At 51.0% G+C, this 21,710-nt stretch overlaps 1 protein-coding gene across 3 annotated transcripts in view; it reads right to left on the bottom strand.

Moving 5' to 3' along the window:
• Positions 1 to 2,641: 2,641 nt before the first annotated feature.
• Positions 2,642 to 21,710, bottom strand: part of DPYSL5 (dihydropyrimidinase like 5) — a 94,705-nt gene continuing 75,636 nt past the window's right edge. For all 3 annotated transcript variants that reach the window (XM_027624316.2, XM_027624315.2, XM_027624314.2), the window contains 5 exons: positions 16,914 to 17,055; positions 15,580 to 15,722; positions 13,245 to 13,452; positions 7,432 to 7,600; positions 2,642 to 5,641 (listed from right to left, as the gene is read on the bottom strand). In XM_027624316.2, coding sequence (XP_027480117.1) covers positions 5,556 to 5,641; positions 7,432 to 7,600; positions 13,245 to 13,452; positions 15,580 to 15,722; positions 16,914 to 17,055 — 748 coding nt within the window. In that variant the 3' untranslated portion in view covers positions 2,642 to 5,555. The remainder of the gene's footprint in view (positions 5,642 to 7,431; positions 7,601 to 13,244; positions 13,453 to 15,579; positions 15,723 to 16,913; positions 17,056 to 21,710) is intronic.

Genomic DNA, 21,710 nt, shown 5'->3' with positions numbered 1-21,710 from the left:
CCCAGCCAAAGCCCAGTGGGAACTTAGACTTGGCACAAGGATAGAATTGAGAGAAGAAAGACTTTAACAAACCCAAACCATAGTATTAACAATTTTGTGTTGAGAGAATCTGCACATGTTAGGTATTTTGTGTACTTGTAAAATAATTAGGGCCCAGTAGAGTGAGCGCCTCATAACTAATTTAAAATGTGTACCTTAAGATTTAGAACTTCGAGATGGAATCTAAGTTTATGTTTGGCACCGAAATAGCTAACGAACCTCTAAGTTCACTATCTTTATGGGTTTCATTGGTTAGATTAGCAGTAATTATTTAGCACTTAGGAAAGTTTCTTAAAAAGGACATAGAATTTCAAATGTAGTTAGAAATGTTGTAAAGTGTCCAATTAAGTGGATCAAAGGGGTCGAAGTCCCCTTAAAAGTAAATGATAAAAGTTGATAGATTGACCATTTTTAACAAGCTAAACTGAAAAGCTTAGGAAAGTGCCCTCGACCTTCACCGCTCTGCTGTATCCACAGCCATTGAGACCTCATGAAACCTCCTGGAGCTGTGAAGACTCAGGGCTTGTCACAGGACACCTTTGTCCCCACTCCCTGCAGAAGGACCCATTTTCCCCACCTCTCACGATGCCCTGCCCCTCAGCTTTCAGTGGTGGATAACTCTTTAACTCCTGGACAGGCATATGAGTGGCCTGACGAATAAATAGGCATGCATGAGGTGGCCATAGGATTTACTGCCCAAAGCACGACATATACGGAAGGGGGCACGATTCATGATTATTCTGGAGCAATAGACCTGACCCAGAACTATCCTGGGACAAGCAGAACAAGTTATCCCTGCAGGTATAACGGTGTGGTTCATAAATCTGCCACGGAAAGAAAGGAACAAGTCGGCTTCCATTTTAAGATGGTATCAAGTCTCAACAGAATGTTAGATCCTTTCATGTTTTAATGGGAAAGCACTAAAACCCTTTCAAATATGTTATCAACAACACTGTCAAATAATATTTTATTAACCTAGCACTATAAGGTCTCCCCTCCCTGTGTATCATGAGGTTTCTTCTTTAGACCTGAGGGGGTTATGAGACTCTCCCATCTCCACCAACTACAAGGCAATTCTTAGTGTTAGGTTATGCTTTTGTAAAAAAGTCCTCCTGGGGGCACCTTGGGTGGCTCAGGTCCTGATCCCAGGGTCCTGGGATCGAGCCCCGCGTCGGGCTCCCCGCTCGGCGGGGAGCCTGCTTCTCCCTCTGCCTCTGCCGCTCCCCGTGCTGGTGCCCTGCTCTCTCGCTCTCTCTTTCAATAAATAAATAAAATCTTAAAACAACAACAACAACAAAAAAACAGTCCTCCTGTAATTCTGAGTAAAGAGACTGAGGGTGAAAGTTCCCCAGCCCATGGCTGGTGAGGTTTCCCTGAATGCAGATAATCCTATAAATGATCTTTTTTTTATAAATATATATAAAATATAAATTTAATAAAATTAAAACTTTATTTTAAAGTCTGTGTTTTTTTATTTTCCCTCAACTGCATGCACACAAAGGCCTGCTGTGTCTTTCTGGGTATCTTATTTTTTTCTCTATCAATCACCCCATACGGTACACATGGCCTGGCAAACATATGGCCACATTATTTTTCATCCAAACGCTTGAAGCCATGTATTTTTGGCAGTTAATCAAATTCTGGCGTGTTCTCACGTTATGGGAAATCAGGCTAACACAGACACTTTGGCCCAGTCCCATCCCAGGGACTCGGCATCCTTCACAAGCCAGGTAATAGTGTTTCCATCTGGCTCAGAAACTCCACTGGAGCTAGTACATACGGCTCATGTCATAATAGCCAACTGCTTTGCCCCAAATGCAGCACCCAGAGTATTACTTTCGGTCGTGGTCTTATTTGCAGAGTTGTTTATTTGATGAAAGCTGGGAAAATTCCCTTGCCACCAACGATTTTGAACACTGCCTAAAATTCCCTCATTAGGGTTTTATCTTCGGGGGCTAAGAAATAAGTACAAGTGACCCTATAGTAATGGAAGCAACAGTTTCATTCTTCAGTGTGGGAGTTTGATCCAGGAATCCCTTCCAACAGTGGGCTGAGATCTAGAGAGAAGGCAGAGGAGTCTTGGTGCAGGTGGAAGGGGTTGGAGGGTACAGTAGACCAATCCAAAGGGGAGGCAGTTCTGGAGAACCAGAGAGTAGCCTGGAGGTCCTTCAAAGACGCACCGGCCTTGGGACAGCACTCTGTCCTGTGATCTTATGAGGCCACAGAGAGTTCCACCGTGTGAAGAGGGGGGCTATGGGTTTCCAAAATGGTAGCCAAGAATAGGCAACAACGGGTAAGTGTAGAAAGCCTAGTTTCCCCGCCTTTTGTATGTAATGCCTTCCCCCGATTATCCCTGTTTCAGTTAACTCAGCAACCTTGTTCTGGGAATCTGGCACCAAAAGCCTTGGTTTTGTTCCCACCAGGAGGCCTGAGCTCTGCTCAGGCCTCCCGGTGAGAGGCTACCCGCCACCCAATACGAGTGAAGAACAAAAGCTGAGTTTTCTTAGCAACTGAGTTCTGCCCCTGCCACTGGGGAGGAGGTCCCCTGCCAAACTCTCTCTTCTTTGGAAGAAACACAACGGAGACCAAGTGAGAAGTCGCTACAGTTTAATACAAACCTGCACCAGAACACAATGTGTCGGGCTGTTTTGTCTTTGCCTCAAACAGGTGGCCAAAGCACAGGACCATGTGTCGTCTTGGGGTTGACACAATCTTAGCACCATGACGGTTACAGAGGAGTGAGAAGTCACTTGGGTGCTGGAGGCTCCATCCCGCCCCCAGGCTGTGCCTGCCGCCCGGGGCAGCTGGAGGGGGTTTGGGTTTTCGCGTGCTTCTGTGGTTTCTGGGTCAGTATCGGAAAAGCCCTCATCACGTCATTGGCTTGACAGAGACCTACTGTGGACTCCTAGCACTACACACACGCACACACGCACACACGGTAGCACGATTTTCTGGTAACTTAATCCCACAAACCTAGAGAGCAGCTAAGGCAAGAACAACAGTATTTATTCAGCAAGTACAGGACCAGTTTGAGAGCTGCGTTCAGGGCAACCAGAGACCCTCGTCATTCCAACCAGGAGCGGTGGGGCTGCTGATGGAGCTGGCCGGAGCTCTGCGCAGGGGCAAGGAGTGGGGGGTGGGGGGTGGGGGGTGGGGCTGACCGTTCCTTTGGTCCCTTGAACCTCCTTCTGGTTTTCATCTAGAAGCTCCTGGGCAAGGGCGGGGTCTGTGAAAGGATCGGGGGCTATGTGTGTGTGGGGCAAGTAAGATGAAGTGGAAGGTCTACTGTGGACCACTCCAAGATGTGGTCTCCCAGAGCCATCCCATGGACCATGCATCTCTCGGGCGGAGGCACTCAGAGAAGGTAAAGCTTTCTTAGCCCAAGCAGGGATGCTGTGCCCTCTGGCTGCCACCACTGCTTGGCTCTTTGGCATCTGCCCAAGGCCCATGACCCAGCAACGGGCTGGGGTAAAGAAGATGATGTGCGTTGTACTGAGGGGTCCGTGTCATGGTTTCCCAGGCCCATATTTCTACCTACTGTCCCCGTGGCTGCCACCCCCCGTGAGTGCCTTTGTTGCCTCTGCTCCCTGGGGTACCGTCTCTGTCCTTTCAGCTCCTAAGTGAGGAAGATGAGCAAGAAGGGAGAAGGGAGGATGTGGAGGCAGCTCAAGCCATAGGGCAAGCCCCCCAACATTTAACTAGTTCTGGCTCAGACAGTGAATAGGCGTCAGCTGGTTTGTAAGAAAGATCTATCTACCTGTGCAAAACAAAGCAGAATGCCTACCAAGGGAGTAAGTCTTCTGGATGGTTCAATTCTCGGGTGGGGTCTACAAGAGACATCCCCCCCTCTTCCTTTCCACGCTGGGGTAGACAAGCCAAGCTCTTAAGGGCCGTCATGGACACTCGTGGGGTCAGAAGGCCTAAATTTTCTGGGCCTCGTCTGTGAAATGGGGAGAATAACATGCTCTGCAGTCGGGCGGAGCAATCGAGGGCTCGTATATGAAGTGCTTTGAAAGCTTGTAAAGCACTGAAGAAATGTGCAGGGTAGGACCACCAGCCCAAGAGCCCCAGGGCAAGCGTGGGGTGCGCAAAGCGAATGTGCAATATGAAATCACTTCCCTGCCTGGACGGAAAGGCTTAAGAAGGGCAGGCGGCTGGGATGCCTCCCAGCTCACTCAGGGTGGATGATCACCCAGCCTCTAGCATTTCCTTGGAAACCTCCCGGAGCATCCGAGGCAGGGAGAGCCCAGCTGGACGTGGGAGGGGACGAAGGCCACAAGCAGGGACAGGGGAGGTGTTGACCCCAGGAGGCCACAGCACCTGCGCAGCAATGTGGGTTCTCCGGCCTGGTGCCGCTGGCCCAGCCTCTAGCCCGCTCACTCCCGAGTCCTGCTCCCCCTCTCTTAGCAGGCGTGAGGCCTCTTGCCAATCACACGGGAGGAGCGGCTGGGCCTCTGTCCAGCGGGGGGAGTTTATAGGAAGCCGGGTGTTTGGGGGTGTTAGTGCTGGGAGGGGCGACTCTGCTCCCCGGAGGTCCCCAGGGCTGGCTTACTGGCCCCTCCCAGAATGTAGACAACTACCCCCAGGATTGTGGGGGGGGGGATGGGAGGAGGGCCTGGGACAGGGCCGCGGCAGCCTGGAAGACTCCGGGTGGGGAGAAGAAGGGCCCGTGAGCCCGGCGCCTCAGCCCGCTCCTGGTCTGTGCCCTGGGCTGTCTGGTCGGCGTCGAGTGCAGCGTCTCTTAAGGTCCACAACTACTCCTGTTTCTATGCTATGCTAGTGACACGAAGCACCGTTATTCTTCACAGGATGCACAAACAAGTCAAACCAAACCACTGCGCAAACCAAACGTGCAAAACAAAATCATGTACACGTGCCTGGCACCAGCCCTGTGCCCTGCCCAGCGAGCCCTTCGGGGCCTGTGACTCCCAGAGGCTGGGGTGGGAGGAGGAAGAAGCTGGCAAAGGGGTGCAGAGTGTCCCCAGAACACGCACACGGGGCCCAGCGTTGAGTCAGGAGGAACGGGACACCCTGGGCATGGCTGGGAAGCCAACAGCTGTCTGACTTGGGAAAAGTGACCACAGGGCCTCCTGCGGGGGAGGGGTCCTTTTCCTCCAACACCCACCTGCTAAAGTGCTCCGGACAGCTGGTGGGTCGGCCAGGGGGCAGGGCACTGAAGGCCAGCATGTGGAGCGGGGGGTGAGAGGAGGGGCTGGGCCGGGCTCTATGCAGTGGGCTCGGTGCATAGTGTGGCTTTCCTGGGCCCCCGAAAAAGCCTGCCGGGGCCGAGGCAGGAAAGGACTGCAGCGGGAGGAACACATCTCAAAGTGCCTGTTAGGGTTGGCTCGAAGCACAGTGAATCACGGGTCAGACATGGGGAGGGCTCCCCGGGTCCCGTGGCCCCCTCAGGTGGTGTGCCGCCCGGCCCAGCCTCTCCCGCCCCCTGCAGCCGTGGCCGGAGGGTGTGCGGGCTGGTGGCAGTGGTGCGTCCTCACTTGGGGGGCTGGTCGGTGCCTTTACCAAATGCCGCTTGACCTGCCTCCGGGGGGAGCGAGGATCCGAGCCGAAGCTCGCTTTGGAACGTGGTCGTCGATTTGAGAACCTGCCGGGAAGGAAGCGGAGGGTGAGCTCGGCGGCTCTTGGCCGGGCTATGAACGCAGAGGCACCATCTAGCCGGGGAAGCTGCTAAGCCCTCTGTGGGTACGCTCTAACCGAAGCCTCACAGCTTCAGCCCATTTTCTGGATGAGCACACCGAGGCTCAGGGAAGTTAAGTGACTCGCCCAGGGTTACAGTGTGTATAAGTGGTAGTGCCTGAATTTGAACCCGGGTCTTTCTGATTCAGGGCCTCTGCCACCTTCGCTGCTCCCAAGCCTGGGCATGTGGGCTTTTGTGGTGCACACAGACCATGAATCAGCCTGTCAGCATGTGGACCTTTGTACACACGCCCCGGTGAGTAAGACAGGGAGAAGACTGGGCACTCCATTATTCTGGAAAACCAAAGAACCACACCCCAGGGGCCCAGTGTCTTGAAATCCCAAGACTTAGAAAAAAGAGGCTTGGTGTCCCAGGGAGTGAGTGGGACATTCTTCAGTCCAGCCCATCCAGAACAGACAAGGCTGGGTGGAAGGAAGGTGGGAAGATGCCTGATATTTGCTGAGTCTGAGAGATGTTGTGCCTTGAGATGTGGCAGAAGCCACTGGCCGGTGGGCCCACACTCTGAGCGCCTTGAGGCTTCTCAGAGGGGTGGCTGACGCCGGAAGAGTGGAAGTGCACTTCACACCACGGATTCCTCTGTGACTGCCAGCACCCGTGTCTTGTCGCTGGTGTGAATGGCAGTGGCCCTCAGGGTGGGGGAATAGTTACCTTGGCAATGAGACTGGCTCTGAGGATGGAGAGGACCCCCCTCGAAACTGCAAGGTCCTCGAAATAGGAAGCATGTTGTCCTTTGACCTGAGCTGCCCCCAGCACATAGCGGGGCACAGAGGAAGCTCGGGGGGCAGCCCTGCTCCCTTGGTACCCCTCGGCCTCTCGTATTAGGACAGCTTGTATGTACCGGTAAATGCCACGCCTTGTGTGGAAGGATGTGGATCTTGCTCCTTTCACTGTTCAGGCCCCAGTGTGGCCCTTGCAGAGCGATGCCAGGCCTCCACCTGGTCTGGTTCCGAAGGCCGCTCAGCGAGTTCAGGGAGACTTGGCCCTGCCCTCTTCAAGCGGGGGTCCCAGTGTCCGTCAGAGCTGCCCCAGCCACCTTATAGCCTTGCTCGTTCTCCGGGAGGGCTACCGTTTTTGTGACAATGACCCCCCCCTTCACTACTGCAGAGCACCTGGGATAAATAAAGTCCCAGAGCACAGACGCACCCCATGTATCATCTGTGGTATCACATATATTACAATTGTTGGCAAAACAGAAGGTGCTGGAGGGGCAAACATGGGGCTGGGGTGAGGGAGGAAAGGGAGTAAGGGAAACACCTCTTTCAGAGGCTGGTGAGGAGCAGGGATGGGGACGGAGAGACTGCAGTGGGGGTGCAGTCCCACATAGCACAGAGGGTTAACCCTTCTGAGCTCTGATCATCCCCAGGGCACCCACTGTGTGCAGAGCCCTCAAGATGTTTTAAGGGGAAAAAAAAAAAGTATCTGGACTTAGGAGCCATGGGGAGAGCACCAGACAAGGCATGGCTTCTTGGAGTGGCTGGTGCCCAGGGACCTGGAGAGCCCTCCTGCCCCTCCCAATGTTGCTGTGTCTCTGCTGTGGGATGCGGCACTCGTCTCTAGACATGCGGGGGCCGGGGCGGGGGAGAAGATGGAGAGGAAACGCTGCAGAAGTCCCTCAGCTCCTGCTACCCCACTGCGGGAGAGACGCAGGTCCCGGGCGGAGTGGCCCTTGCTCTTACCAGAGAGGCTGAAGCTGGACTCATGAAGGTCCCTCATGCCCCCGTGTCGGGTAACGGGCCGGGTGGGGGTGTCTGCGAGCGGCGTGCCCATCTCCTTTTTCCCAGGATGCACAACGACGGCTACATCCCCCAGGTAGGGCGTACGGTCCACTCCCCTAACCTTTAAGGTCTAGTGAAGGACAGAGAAGGAGAAAACGGGAAGAGAGGACACTGTCAGACCCCACACGCCACTGCCACCAGAGCCTCCTGGATGGCTGGCAGGAGGTTGATGCTGCCGCTCTGCTCAGGACCCAAATGACTGGATGCGACAAAAGTTCCTTACATCTGGAACTCAGGGAGTGGAGGATTCTCTTACCTCCTGAACAGTGTGTGCGAGCACATGCATGCACACTTGCATACGGGGGCCCCTGTGGGCTCCCCCTCAATGTTGGTAGAGTCCTTTCCAAGGTAGCGGGCAGATTTCTGGAGTATTCCCCTCACCTGGAGCAATGCTATCCCCTCTCTTGCCAGGCTCCCAAGAGGCCATGACTTTTACCGTGACCTGACAACTCTATGGGGACAGAAGCAAAATACAGCTGATTTGGAGATGAGAATCCACCCCCCCCCCCCGGTGGCAATACTAATTAGTTTTGTACTCACAAAGGCAGTAAAGTTAAGAGCCTATGTTCTGCATCCAGTATGGGTTCCAATCCCAGCTCTGCGACCTTATGCAAGTTACCTAATGTCTCTATGTCTGTTTCCTTATTTGTCAAATTAGGATGAAGATAGTACGTATTAGTATTACATATAGAATTGTTACGAGATCAAATGGATTAATATACATAAAGCTCTCAGAACAGCTCTGGCATGTGGCAAGTGACATAAAGGACCAGCAGCCCTAATTATGGCAGAGGTCACTTATATGTGCTTGTTCACGTTAGAAGGTGCTACCGTGAGGAGGACAGAGCGAGTTGGCGTGTGCACACAGGGTCTGAAGCAGCAGTGTAGATGATCTACACCCCAGGCACTCGTCAGGGACAGAACCTCAACCTCCTTGCTGCTTGCTGCTTACTGCAAATCTTGTTGAAACAATACATACGGGGAATTTCTTGAAGGGGCTTCCGCCTACATACATATTCCTTTATAGTCTCCCACAACAGAGCCATAGTTCAGCTCAACCCTCAGAATGTCAAGCCTGGTCTGAACTGTTTTGGCCTTTTCGGGGCTGCACTTTGGCATCCTGGCTTTGGAGGCCGGGGTCCCGGCGGGGAGGGGGGCGGTTCGTAGAAGCACGGGCTGGCTGAATCCTGAGGGAGTGACCCTGGCAGGCCACACCCCGGCTTCTGGCAGCCCCCTCGCTACTGGCTGCACACCCAACCCTCCACCAAGATGCTTTCTTCCCCAAGGCCCATGCTCTTTAGGGGCCGATCATTCATCATTTTTGGAAAATGAGATTTTTTTGTTAGTTTCCTTTTTCTGCATACGTGCATTCTTTTTTTTTTTTTTTAAAGATTTTATTTATTTATTTGACAGAGAGAGGGAACACAAGCGGGGGGAGCGGGAGAGGGAGAAGCAGGCTTCCTGCTGAGCGGGGAGCCCGATGCGGGGCTCGATCCCAGGACCCTGGCATCATGACCCGGAGCCGAAGGCAGACACTTAACAACTGAGCCACCTAGGTGCCCCTGCATACATGCATTCTTTTACAGAAAGGCTGTGACAACAGGCAATAGAACACGCCTTTGCTTGGGAACCTTACATTGCCATTGTAATAAATACTTCAGATAAAGAGACTCTGGGTTGAATTTACATCAATCCTGGGAGCTGGTGCTCCTGCACCTCGGCTGGCCTGAGGAGCCAGATGTTGTGAATTGGTATCCATCTCACGTGTTTATGAGGTTGGCATTTAGAAGGGCTTACAATACTTTCTCTGCCCTCTGTTGACCCTATTTCCTGACTAAAATATCTTTTTTTGGAAAGACCACAGGACTGTCATCAGATATTCTTTTTTTTTTTTTCAAATTGCAATATAATTCACATACCATGAAACTTGCCATTTTAAAGTATATAATTCAGGGGTCCCTGGGTGGCTCAGTCAGTTAAGTGTCCGACTCTTGATTTCCGCTCAGGTCATGATCTCGGGGTCGTGAGATCAAGCCCCACGTCGGGCTCTGTGCTCAGCACCGAGTCTGCTTAAGATTCTCTCCCTCTCCCTCTGGCACCCCCCTGCCATTAGCACTCTCTCTCTCTTCCTCAAAAAAAAAAAAAATTAATAAAGTATACAATTCAGTGGTGTTTCAGTGGTGTATATTCACAACATTGGGCCACTCCCGCAACCCTCTCATTCCCAAACATTTTCATCACCCCAAAAGCAATCCCACACCCATTCCCCAGCCCCCAGCCCTGAGTAACCACTGATAGATTTTCTGTCTACGGATTTCCTTCTTCTGGATCCCATATAAATGGGATCATAAAATATGTGCTCTTTTGTGACTAGATTCCTTCACTTAGCATCAGGTTTTTAAGGCTCATGTATGTGGTGTGTATGTTAGCACTCCATTTCCTTTTCTGGCTCAATAATACTCTACCCTATGGATATACCTCGTTCTGTTCATCCATTCAACAGCTGATGGACATTTGAGTTGTATCCACTTCTTGGCCTCTACAAATAATGCTGCTATGAACACTACGTAAAGCTTTTGTGTAGATATATATTTTGATTTCCCTTGAGGCTAGACCCAAGAGCAGAGCTCATTTGGTAACTCTAATATCTAACTTTTGGGGAACTGCCAAACTGTCTTCCAAAGTGGCTGCACCATTTCGCATTCCCACCAGCAATGAATAAGGGTTCCAGTTTCTCCACATCCTAACCGACACACGTTATTTTCCAGTTTCCTTTTTAAAATGACAGCCACCGTTTGTCAGACATTCCGGTGTATGAATGCCTCCCTCTTCCTGCTCTTGTTGGTATGCCTTCCAGAGGCTGGCTGAGGCCTCCGCCACTGTCCACATCCCAGGAGCAGACTGGAGATGGGACTATTCACCTCCCGACAGACCCTGAGTTTGCTTTTGGATTGAACACTGTGATAACTGAAGTCATGGTTTTTTTTTTGTTTTGTTTTGTTTTGTTTTTCAGGTAACCCAAGTCTGCTCCCCCACAGCAGATCTGGCTTTGGATTTCTTCCTTTGTTGGCCTTCGGCAGAGAAGGGTTTAATCGTCATCCTGAGAGCTCTGGGCCCTCACACATGGAAAAACCCAGCAGGATTGATCTTCTGGTGTTCACATGCCCTGTTTACTCTGACGCTCTAGATGCTTGCTCCTCAAATATCAGTCTTACATGCCCTTACTTCATCGAGACTGGGAAGGAACCAGGCAATGGCGGAACCTTGAAGGCCCCGCAAGCCGGCGAATCAAGAGGAACTCAGCGGTCACAGACATGCTCACATTTGCCTCCTGTGCCTTTGGGAACCCGGAACTCCCTGTTTGCCCGATCACTTAAAATTCTATCTGGAAACCAGGGACGCCTGGCTGGCTCAGTCAGAGGAGCATGTGACTCCTGATCTCGGGGATGTGAGTTTGAGCCCCACGTGGGGTGTAGAGATGACTTAAATAACTAATACTTAAAAAAACTTCTATCTGGGAGCCTGGGTGGCTCAGTTGGTTAAGCAACTGCTTTCGGCCCAGGTCATGATCCTGGAGTCCCGGGATCGAGTCCCACATGAGGCTCCCTGCTCGGTGGGGAGTCTGCTTCTCCCTCTGACCCTCTTCCCTCTCGTGCTCTCTATCTCTCATTCTCTCTCTCTCAAATAAATAAATAAAATCTTTAAAAAAAAACAAAACAACTTCTATCTGATCAACAAAGATGGGAAACGGACACTGGCACTCCCCTGCTCTGGCATGTCCCCCTTCCGGTCCCACACAGCCCTCCCAGCCCAGGAGGGCTGGGCCATAGTTTGTGAAAGAAAGCTGTAGTTTTCGTGAACGCACTTGTACCGAGGACCACACTCACGTGGGACGACGTCTTGGTGAGGGCCCCGAAAAGTGCAGGAAGGCCTACTTGCCTCCCATCCCAGCTGGTGGAACCTTCCTGCCGGGGCTGGGGTCTCACAGGCCAGCCAGAGTAGTGGGTGTTCAGAGAACAGCTGGGAGGGCACAGGCTGAAACAGCTGCTCCTCAAAGCCTTTGGGTGGTTCCAGGAAGGAATTGAGAAGGGGAACAAGAGGGGAGGCCTGAGGCACCGAGTAAAGAAGCTTGGCTTTTGCATAAAGGACGAGAGAACCAAGAGACTAAGAAAGTCTGGCTGAAGATGAGAGGTCGTATGATCATTTTATGGCAAGTGTGCCAAGCCCCAGGCAGCTCTTAAAAGCCCTATTCCTGAGGTACTATTGAGCAGACTTCTAGAGCTCAGTCATATGGCAGCTGAGTCTATTTTCAGTCAGGGTCCTTTGTATCTCTGGTCCCTGTTGGAAGCCAGAGCTGATGAGGAGTGGAGAGCACGGGGCCTGGGAGTAGGAAGCTGATGCCGGCCTGGGACAGTGGCCACAATATGGGGAGTGGGGTGGGGGCAGGAGGGTCACCTGGAAGGGTCCAGAAGAGGCGCCCCTTCCAGCTGCCACTTAGGGCCTCCGGCTGAAAAACACACAGACCATTTTGCTGGGCCTCACCCCTGCACAGACAAGCAGCTGACAGACAAGGCTGAGCTGGGCAGTTTACCAGAAATCTGCGCTGAACTACCTTCAGAACGCACAGTGAGCACCTGCTGTGTACAGAGGACTGGGATGTACTGGGCGGAAGGAACAGAAGAACAGAACACCGGGGAAGCAGGATGAGGAAATTAAAAAAAAAAAAAGAAGTTCAACATCTCTTAAGTGTGCCATGATTCCCACCACAGCATCCCAGAGCCTAGGCAGGAGAGCTGCTGGGCCCCCGGTCGTGCTAGAAGAACGCTCGCCCTCTCTAGACAGGAGCCTTCGGAAGCCTCCTTAGGCCACAGGAAGGGGAGAGGAAACAGCATGAGGCTTTCAGCTCTCGGGGCGTCAGAGCTGTTCTCTCCCGATGATCTGCAACCTCCGCCCAGAGGCCAGGCCTGCAATGCCCAGCACCTGGCGTTGTCAGCTAGAACTCAGGCCAGAGTCTCCAGGCCAGCTCTCAAAGACAAGGCTGGGCAATCAATCCCCGAGCAATGAAGGTACAGCCAGTCTTCCTTTGGGTAACTGTGTCTGCTCGGAGGACAGAACCCCTGGGGATGAGGAGAAGCCCAAAACTTTAGTAAACAGGGTGCTTATGGAATCCAAGGACCGGGTGGGGGCCCTAAGATATTAACTGTCCCAGACCTGGCCTGACCGTTAGCCGTGCTGGGGGAGGGGCGTCCAAACCTGGCAAATCCCACCCACCTCACTACAGTCACAAGGGAGGGGGAGGTTTCAGGGAAAGAGCAACTCCAGGGCACATATGGTAACCCAGTCCAAGCCAGGAATCCCACTGGAGGGTGGGCAAGAATCCTCCCAGAGACTAGATGCGGGGGACATCTGTGAGCAGCCTTTAGTATTCCCTTAGCTCCAGGGGAATTAGCGACTGTGCCCACTACGTTTTACTTTGTTATAAGTACCCCTTTCTGCTCTTTCAATTGTTCCCAAAGTGACCATTCCAGGCAATAGGATTCAGTGGCAGAAGAGAGTGAGAACATCTTTGAGATTTAATACAGTCATTATAGAATTCCCCAACAGGGGGCCTCCACCCCTTCCCATACCCTTCTCAGGGGCTTCCGCTCCCCCTCCCCGCCCCCTCCTCGGGGGCTTCCGCCTCCTCCCACACCCTTCTCCTTCCCCCATCTCACCTTTTCTCTCTGGACTAGCTTCTTGTAGACAGTGTCCGGGAAGGACCTCAGGGGATAGAACTTGCCAGTGCCCTCAGCACACATGAAGACGCCGTTCTCGTACACGACTCGCCCACGGCTGATGGTGACCAGCGGGACGCCATGGCAGCGCATGTTCTCGTACAGGTTGAAGTCTCCTCCCTGCACCTGGGTGCTGGATGAAATGGTCCTGTGGGAGAAGCAGTGGTGGGAGAGAAAGCTCTGAGAAGAGGTAAAGATGTCTCAGCTTAGTGGAATCGGGGGATGCTCAGTGGGAAGGGGAGATGCTCAGTGGGAAGGGGTGATGCTCAGTTGGAAAGAATGATGTTCAGTAGGAAGGGGGGATGCTCAGTAGGAAGGGGGATGCTCAGTGGGAAGGGGAGATGCTCAGTGGGAAGGAATGATCCCCCAAAGCTGGTTGTTGCAGGTTGAATTGTATTACCCCCCAAAATTATATACTTAAGTCCTCACCTCCAGTCTCTGAATGTGCCTACATTTAGAGACAGGGCTTTTAAAGAGCTAATTAAAGTAAAATGAGGTCATATGGGTGGACCCTAATCCAATCTGACTGATGTCTTTATAAGAAGAGGAAATTCAGACACCAGACATGGACACTCATAAAGGAAAGACCATATGAAGACAGAGGGGAAAGACAGCCATTTACAACCCAAGGGGAAAGGCCTCAGATGAAACCAACCCTCCTGAACCCTGCAGACACCTTGATCTTGGACTTCTAGGCTCTAGAACTGAGAAAATAAATTTCTGGTGTGTAAGTTCCCCAGTCTGAGGTAGGGTTGGGGCAGCCCCAGGAAATTAACCAACTGGGCTAAACTCTAGCATTGTGTGTGTGTGTGTGTGTGTGTGTGTGTGTGTGTGTGTGTGTTTAGATTTATTTATTTATTTTTGAGAGAGAAAGAGAGGACGAGCAGAGGGGCAGAGGGAGAGGGAGAGAGAATCTCAAGCAGACTCCGTGCTGAGCATGGAGCCCGATGCGGGGCTCAAACTCACGACCCTGAGATCATGACCTGAGCCGAAACCAAGAGTCCAACGTTTAACCAACTGTGCCAGCCAGGTGCCCCTAAACTCTAGGGGTTTTTCTGCCAATAGCGATCAATGACAGCCACACCTTGACAGCAGCAGGGACCAGCCCCAGGCATCAGGATGCAGAACACAGCTTCTCGAATGCTCTTATGGAGAAGACAGCGTGGGCACCCTGGCATCAGGGTGGGTGGTGGTACATGGTTTTGGCTTTCTTTTCAATTCAACTTTGTATTTTCAAAATTCTATTCAATGTTTGCCTATCTTGTCACTTCTAGTTTGTGTACCTGGAAAAGTGCCTGGAAAGAGTGGCACTTAAAAATCTGTTGAGTGATTGAATGAAATTTAATATGAAAAAACGGTTTCCATCTCCCCTGCCCGAATCTCTGAGTAAAAAGCATGCTCTGTATCCTGTGGCATGTTGACTACTGAGACACTCCATATATTCACTCAGCTTGTGGTCATTAATGTTGTGGCTGTTGAGCACTGTGCACTCAGGAGTACCCAACACCCTCCAGGAGGGAAGCAGGGGGCGGGTGGGAGAGCCTGGAGTGTCAGGGTATCCGTCTGGTTCAACTGCTTCTTAGCTCTGTGATGTGGGGAGTCCTCTACTCTCTGGTCTTAGCTTCTTCAAAAGGAAAGGTCATATGGGTGGACCCTAATCCAATCTGACTGATGTCTTTATAAGAAGAGGAAATTCAGACACCAGACATGGACACTCATAAAGGAAAGCCCATATGAAGACAGAGGGGAAAGACAGCCATTTACAACCCAAGGGGAAAGGCCTCAGATGAAACCAACCCTCTATGAATGAAATGAAAACTCTAGCATGAGTGTTTCTTGGGGCTTCATGGAAATCAAATGAGCTCACTGATGTGAAGCCGCTTTGAAATACTGTAAAGAGCTGTGCACATGGAGATGCACTGTAGCAGGTTCGGGGTTGGTTAAGCATCTGACTCTTGATTTCGGCTCAGGCATGCTCTCAGGGTTGTGAGATCGAGCCCTGCGTCGGGCTCTGCACTGCATGTGGAGCCTGCTTAAGATTCTCTTTCTCCTTCTCCCTCTGCCCTTCCCCACTTGCTCTCGCTCTCTCTCTAAAAAAAAAAAAGACTGTCTTGTTCATTGCTGTATTCCTAGTGCCCAGACCATGGCAGGTCCTCAGGGTCAGACTTCGCTATGCTAAACGCAGGGCAAAGACAATAAGCTTGTGGAGTTTTGTCATATAAGTTCCTTAAAACCCCATGTCCCTCTCATCCTGGAAGCTAGCAGCAGGCTTTACTTGGTGGCTTCTGGATCCCACACTACCACGTCGGCATCGGCTCCAGGGATGATGCGGCCCTTGCGGGGATACAGGTTGAGAATCTTTGCTGCATTGGAGCTGGTAACGGCCACAAAACGGTTCTCGTCCATCTTTCCTCCAACCTGAAACATTGCAGGAGTGTCAAGTCAACCAAACCCTGCGTGTGCCTCAAACCCCTGGTCACCCTTGCCTCGGGCCTGTGGCCTTTTAGTTGGTCGGGTCAATGGTGCCTAGAAGGACAATGACGTGGGCACCATGTCTATCAAGCCAACCTGGTTGGCTTGGTCCTCAGCCCTTGCTCACTCCTTACTCCTCCATCCAGCAACAATGGTGAGTGGGCCCTTTGCAAAAGGCTGTCTACCCGGTGGAAATCTACCTCCTGTTTGTACAATCAGCTCTACTCATATGCTCACTACGGATGGGTCGGTAGCCTCCTTTCATCCACAAAGGGACATATATTCTGTTCTCTTCAAAAACATCTTCCTGCCTCACCCACCAGTGAGAGAACCATGGACTCCCTTCAAGGGGGATTCCTTAGCCACTCCTGTGCCCCCCTGAGCTGGTGGCTTAGTTTTGAGGACTTCAGATCTCCTTAGGCTCATACTTTGACCAAAAATACTTATTCCTCATGGGGAGAACAGGTGGTATTCAAATGAAGTCCTAGGTCCCTATCTTTTTTGAAAAGCAATTAGACAAAATATATAAAGAGCCTTAAAAACGTCCATATCCTTTGGCCCAGAAATCTGCTTCTAGAAATCTACCCTAGGGAAATAATTAGAAATGCTGACAATACATACACTCATGAACAAAGAAATTCTCTGCAGCATTATTTGTAAGTGCAAAATTTTGAAACAGCTCAAAGTTCCAAACATCAGGGAAGGATGAACAAATGTGGTACTTCCCTTGGAGGAAATGTTATTTAGCTAATCAAAAAGATGTTTTAAAATAATTTTTACTGATATAGGCAAACACTCAAGATAGACTGTTATATGAAAAAAAACGATGAACCCAGTTATTAAAATAACATGTAGCACATACATAGAACTAGAAGTAAATATATCAAAATATTAATCATTTAATTTCTCAGAATGGAATTATGGGCATTTTTTCCCCTAATACTTTTCTGTATTTTCCAAATCTCTATAATAGGCCATACTACCTTTTTGTTTGCGGGGGCGTGGGGGTGGGGGTGTTGGGGCGGGGAAGACCTTTGTGGTTTTGTTTTTGAGTGAAACAAGGAGCCATTGACGCAGCCCTCCAAAGAGTGAAAACTCTTGTTAGGACTTGAGCAGGGAGGGGTCCCTGGAACATACCACTCCTCTCTCCCAGATGACGCTCATGCGGTCCTGCACACCACTCACTCCATGCGGGATCTTGGTGAAGTCCTCCTTGCCCATAGCTTTCTGCTTCGTAGTGAAAGGCCGGTGATCTGATGCCACAATGTTCAGAGTATCACTGGATAGAGAGAAGGATGTGACCGGTAAGGGAGGGAGGCCAGGGTCCCAGAGGGTGGGGACAGATGCAGGGGAAAAGCCTTCCCTTGGGACCCAGGCAAAGCTGACCTCTGAAGTATGATATCTAACAAGTTACATTTTTTTTTTAAGATTTTGTTTATTTGACAGAGAGAGAGAGACAGTGAGAGAGGGAACACAAGCAGGGGGAGAGGGAGAGGGAAAAGCAGCCTTCCTGAGGAGCAGGGAGCCCGATGTGGGGCTTGATCCCAGGACCCCGGGATCATGACCTGAGCCGAAGGCAGACGCCCAACGACTGAGCCACCCAGGCACCCCTCTAACAAGTTACTTAACAAGTTACTCTAACAAGTTACTCTAACAAGTTACTCAGTTGACTCGTCTGCAGAATGGGAATACGGGCTGAGTGTGAAACCGACTGTCAATGTCACAGGAGACACTGATAAGAGCCTTTGGGACGTCAACTTTTTTTTTTTAAATGTATAATGATGCTTTTTATTTATTTATTTATTTATTCATTCATTTTTTTAAGATTTTATTTATTTGTTTGAGAGAGAGAGAATGAGAGATAGAGAACACGAGAGGGAAGAGGGTCAGAGGGAGAAGCAGACTCCCTGCTGAGCAGGGAGCCCGATGCGGGACTCGATCCCGGGACTTCAGGATCATGACCTGAGCCGAAGGCAGTCGCTTAACCAACTGAGCCACCCAGGCGCCCTGGGACGTCAACTTTTAAAAGTGAAGACCGCGGGCAGAGAAAGACTGAACTTAGCATTTTGCTCGTGTGAGGTGGTTTCACTGCCACAGGCCCAGATGCCAACTTCCTCTCATCTCCTTCCTCAACCCCTACCAGTTCCTGCTGGCGACAAGCATGTGCTGGGCAAAACACTTACAGGTTCAGTGTTAAGCTTTGCTAAATAACTTGCAGCTGTAGCCTTTCTTGGATGTGGGGGCTCTAATGACAGAAGGGGAAAGGAGGTACAAGACGGAAGAGAAGTCTGCCTTCATAAACCAGCCATGATGCGCAAGTCAACCAGTTCATCACCCCTGCCCTCCATGACCGTCAGACGGTTACTGAGGCTGGCCTCCATGCAAGGCTGCGGGTGGCTATGGCGCGGTGGGGCTCTCCGGGGTTCTGGGCTCACTAGAAACTCAGGGCCGACTCAGGACGGTGAGACCGTGCACGAGGCGGCAGACTCTGCCAAATGAGGGCGGCAGAGAGCCGGGCCATGTTCAGAGATCTCTGTAGGCTGAGGACTCAGAGGTGGTGAGGGGCGGAGGAGGAAGGAAGCCCACGTTGCCCAGGCTGGGGCAACCTCAGGAAGAAACACTGTTGGAGGGCAGGCAGGGTCCAGGCTGGAGCATGGGCGTCACGTGGGAGAGGGGGCCAACTGCTGGGACCACACAGCAGGAGCCCTGAGAATCTGATTTGTAGGAGGTGAAAAAGCCTGGGGAGTGCCTGTGGGCCATGATGGCCGCTCGAGTCAGAGGGGGAATCTGGGAGAAGGCATTCACTGGCTTGGTGACCATATTTGTAAGGCCCTCAGATGATTCGGGGTCAGGCTGCATGTTGGGCTGTCTCTCCCGGGGGCCTGGCAGGGCTCATCAGTCACCACTGTTGCCAAATGTTGGCCAGATCCACAGTGAGATGACTGAGTTCTTCCTGAGGCATGGGCTGGTGTCTTCCTTAGCCAAAGCGGCTGCTCTGAGAGACTGCGGGAGGGACTCTCCACACAGCAGACAGTTTGTTCTAGGGTGTCTCAGGGCTGCCCACGTTCCCTGGGCCTGCAGAACCCAACCAAGTTTCACTTTCTTCTCAGGGGTCTTCCAGACACTCAGGCAGGGATCAGATGAGAAGAGGTGCTTGTTAGAGTCACCAGCGGAGGGTTAGGGACCTCAACTCCCATTCTTCAACCAGGTCTTACTGAGCACCCACCTTCAAAAGAGATTCCCACACAAGTAGGTGCCGTTGGGGCAGGTGTGAATAATGTGGTCACATTCCAGGTTTTTTTTTTTTTTTTTTAAGATTTATTATTTATTTATTTGAGAGGGAGCGAGAGCATGAGCAGGGGTTGGGGGAGGAGCGGCAGAAGGAGAGGGAGGATGACGCAGGGCTGCATCCCAGGACCCTGGGATCATGAGCTGAGCCGGAGGCAGATGCTTAACTGACTGAGCCACCCAGGCGCCCCCTCCAGAGGGGCTTTTGAGGTCACCTAGTGCTGCCCTGAATCTAGGAGATATGACACACCCAACCATACTCTAAAGTTTCAGGGGCACCTGGGTGGCTCAGTCGATGGGCGTCTGCCTTTGGCTCGGGTCGTGATCCCAGGGTCCTGGGATCAAGCCCCGCCTCGGGCTCCTTGTTCAGCAGGGAGTCTGCTTCTCCCTCTCCCACTCCCTCTGCTTATGTTCCCTCTTTCACTGTGTCTCTCTCTCTGTCAAATAAATAAAATCTTAAAAAAAAACCCAAACTTTCAAACATGACTGGCTTTGTGAGGTCCTTTGAAATTTTATATATTCAAATGAAAAAACTTCTGGCCCCTTTAAAAAATTAGATTTTACACAGAGAATGAACTGATGGTTGCCAGAAGGGAGGGGGGTGGCGGGATGGGCACAATGCGTGAAGGGTAGGGGCGGTACAGGCTTCCAGTTCTGGAATGAGTAAGTCACCAGGAAGGAAGGCACAGCACGGGGCATCTAGTCAGTGGTACTGCAATGGTGGTGCACGGTGACAGATCATAGCAACACTTGTGAGCCCAGCGTACCCCCCAGAGCTGTCGGATCACTGTTGTACTCCTGAAACTAATGTCGCATCCTGTTTCAACTGTACTTCAATAAAAAAAGAAAAAAAAAAGGAAAAAGAAATTAGATTTTAAATAAAAGATAAATCCTCCCATCCATAGATTATGGTTTTTACACTGACATATAAAAAAATCATATCCTAAAGTAGATCATGATGAAGCAGCACAGATTCTCTTATAGGATTATGATAAATGGTGTCTGGGTTTTCAATCAAGTATTCTGTATAATATCATTTATCACCAACAGTGCGCCCTAAAGACAAAAAGAAAGTAACCATAAATTCCTGTGAATCATGAGAATGTTAAAACAATGCTCCAAATTCTATAAAATTGCAGTTTTTTTATAATATGCACTGATTTTAAAAAGGAATTGAAACTATTCTCATAATGGTTCACATGAAATTACAATTTGACTTGAGCGAATTTATTTACATAATTTAGATTAAAAATAGGCTAGACATAAAAACTTAAATTATTCAATTAATAATACTCTTTATCCCCCAGCCTAGTTGAATTTGGGTGGGTGGGGGCACTTACCACCTTTCTGTTCTTTCAGTTAAATTGCCTGTGGCAAGCAGGTATTTCAAAAGATTTTTTGACCTTGGAACTGAACCCAAAGTATTATAGTGGGCTCTTGATACATGTTTGTTTTTGTTGTGTTGATAATGATGAAAAGGAGGCTGGTTTTTCCCAATGAAGAGCTTTTTTTTTTTTTTTTTAAAGTAGGCTCTACAGGGCTTGAACTCACGACTTTGAGATCAAGAGTCTGACGCTTAACTGACTGAACCACCCAGGCGCCCCTGAAAAGCATCTTTAAAAGTACGAGCTGATCTGGCATTTCTGCTCTCAGCCACCTTCAGTCGGGGCTGGCCACTTCCCTCAATCATCCCCACCATCACCCTAGAGGAGAAGAGGCCTATCACCACCCCCCGGTGTATAAAAGCAGAGGATAGGCAGGGAGACTGAGGTGTTGCAGAATGGAGAGTCCTGTTGTCTCTCCTTCCTCCTTCTTTTCATGGTTTGAGTGGGCTTCCCTACTCTCTCTCCTAGCAGTCAGGGAGGGCACATTTCAACAGGTTCACCCACAGAGGGCGGAGGTGATCGCAGTGGGCCTTTGCCTGGGAGGTGGGTTTGTGGACCTGCCCTGAGCCTCTGGGTGAGGAGAGCCAGTGGGAACAGTCTGCCCTCCCGCTGTGGAGAGTGGCCAAGCTGGGAGAGCTCTTGCTGGGCCCCAGACACTGTAGAAGGTGGCCAGGCTTGAGCTGCCTTCCGGGGCCCTTGTTTGCAGGGACACCGCTAGCCCTGGAAGCTAGGAAGATGCAGGAGGAAGAGGTCAAGCTGGACCCCATCTCCTGGAGCAGGGGATTGTGTGAGGGAGGCACAAGAGAGCCCACGCTGGCCATGTACCGTGCCCAGCGAGGGCCCCAAAGGCCAGCCCCTTTCTGCCTGAGAAGCAGGAGTACAGGCTGGTGCTTGGGCATGGAGAAGAATCCCCCAGCCCCGAACTGGGCATGGGGAAGGGAGGAGATGGACCTTTAAACTAGACTGAACGTTAGTAACCAAAAGGGAGAGAAAGCAATGGATTCTACCCAAAATGTTACTATAGGAAAGAAAGAAGCTGCAAACAAAAGCTTTTCATGTTTGTTTCCCTCTGAATTCAACCTGTTGGTTAAACTTTTGCCTTTAGATTCGGATCACATGGGAAAAAGTAGTGTTAGAAAAAAAGAAGCTGGAGAAAAGGAGATCTGGAAGGGGAGGATGAGGGGAAAGAGGGAGAGAGGGCAGAAGGCAGAGGGAAGAGAGGAAAGAAAGGAGGGAGACACGTGTGGGGAGACACTGCTGC

This window comes from Zalophus californianus, chromosome 8 (assembly GCF_009762305.2).
Source record: "Zalophus californianus isolate mZalCal1 chromosome 8, mZalCal1.pri.v2, whole genome shotgun sequence".
Taxonomy (NCBI): Eukaryota; Metazoa; Chordata; class Mammalia; order Carnivora; family Otariidae; genus Zalophus; species Zalophus californianus.
The sequence above is the reverse complement of the archived record's forward strand: the minus strand, read 5'-3'. Positions and strand labels throughout refer to the sequence as shown.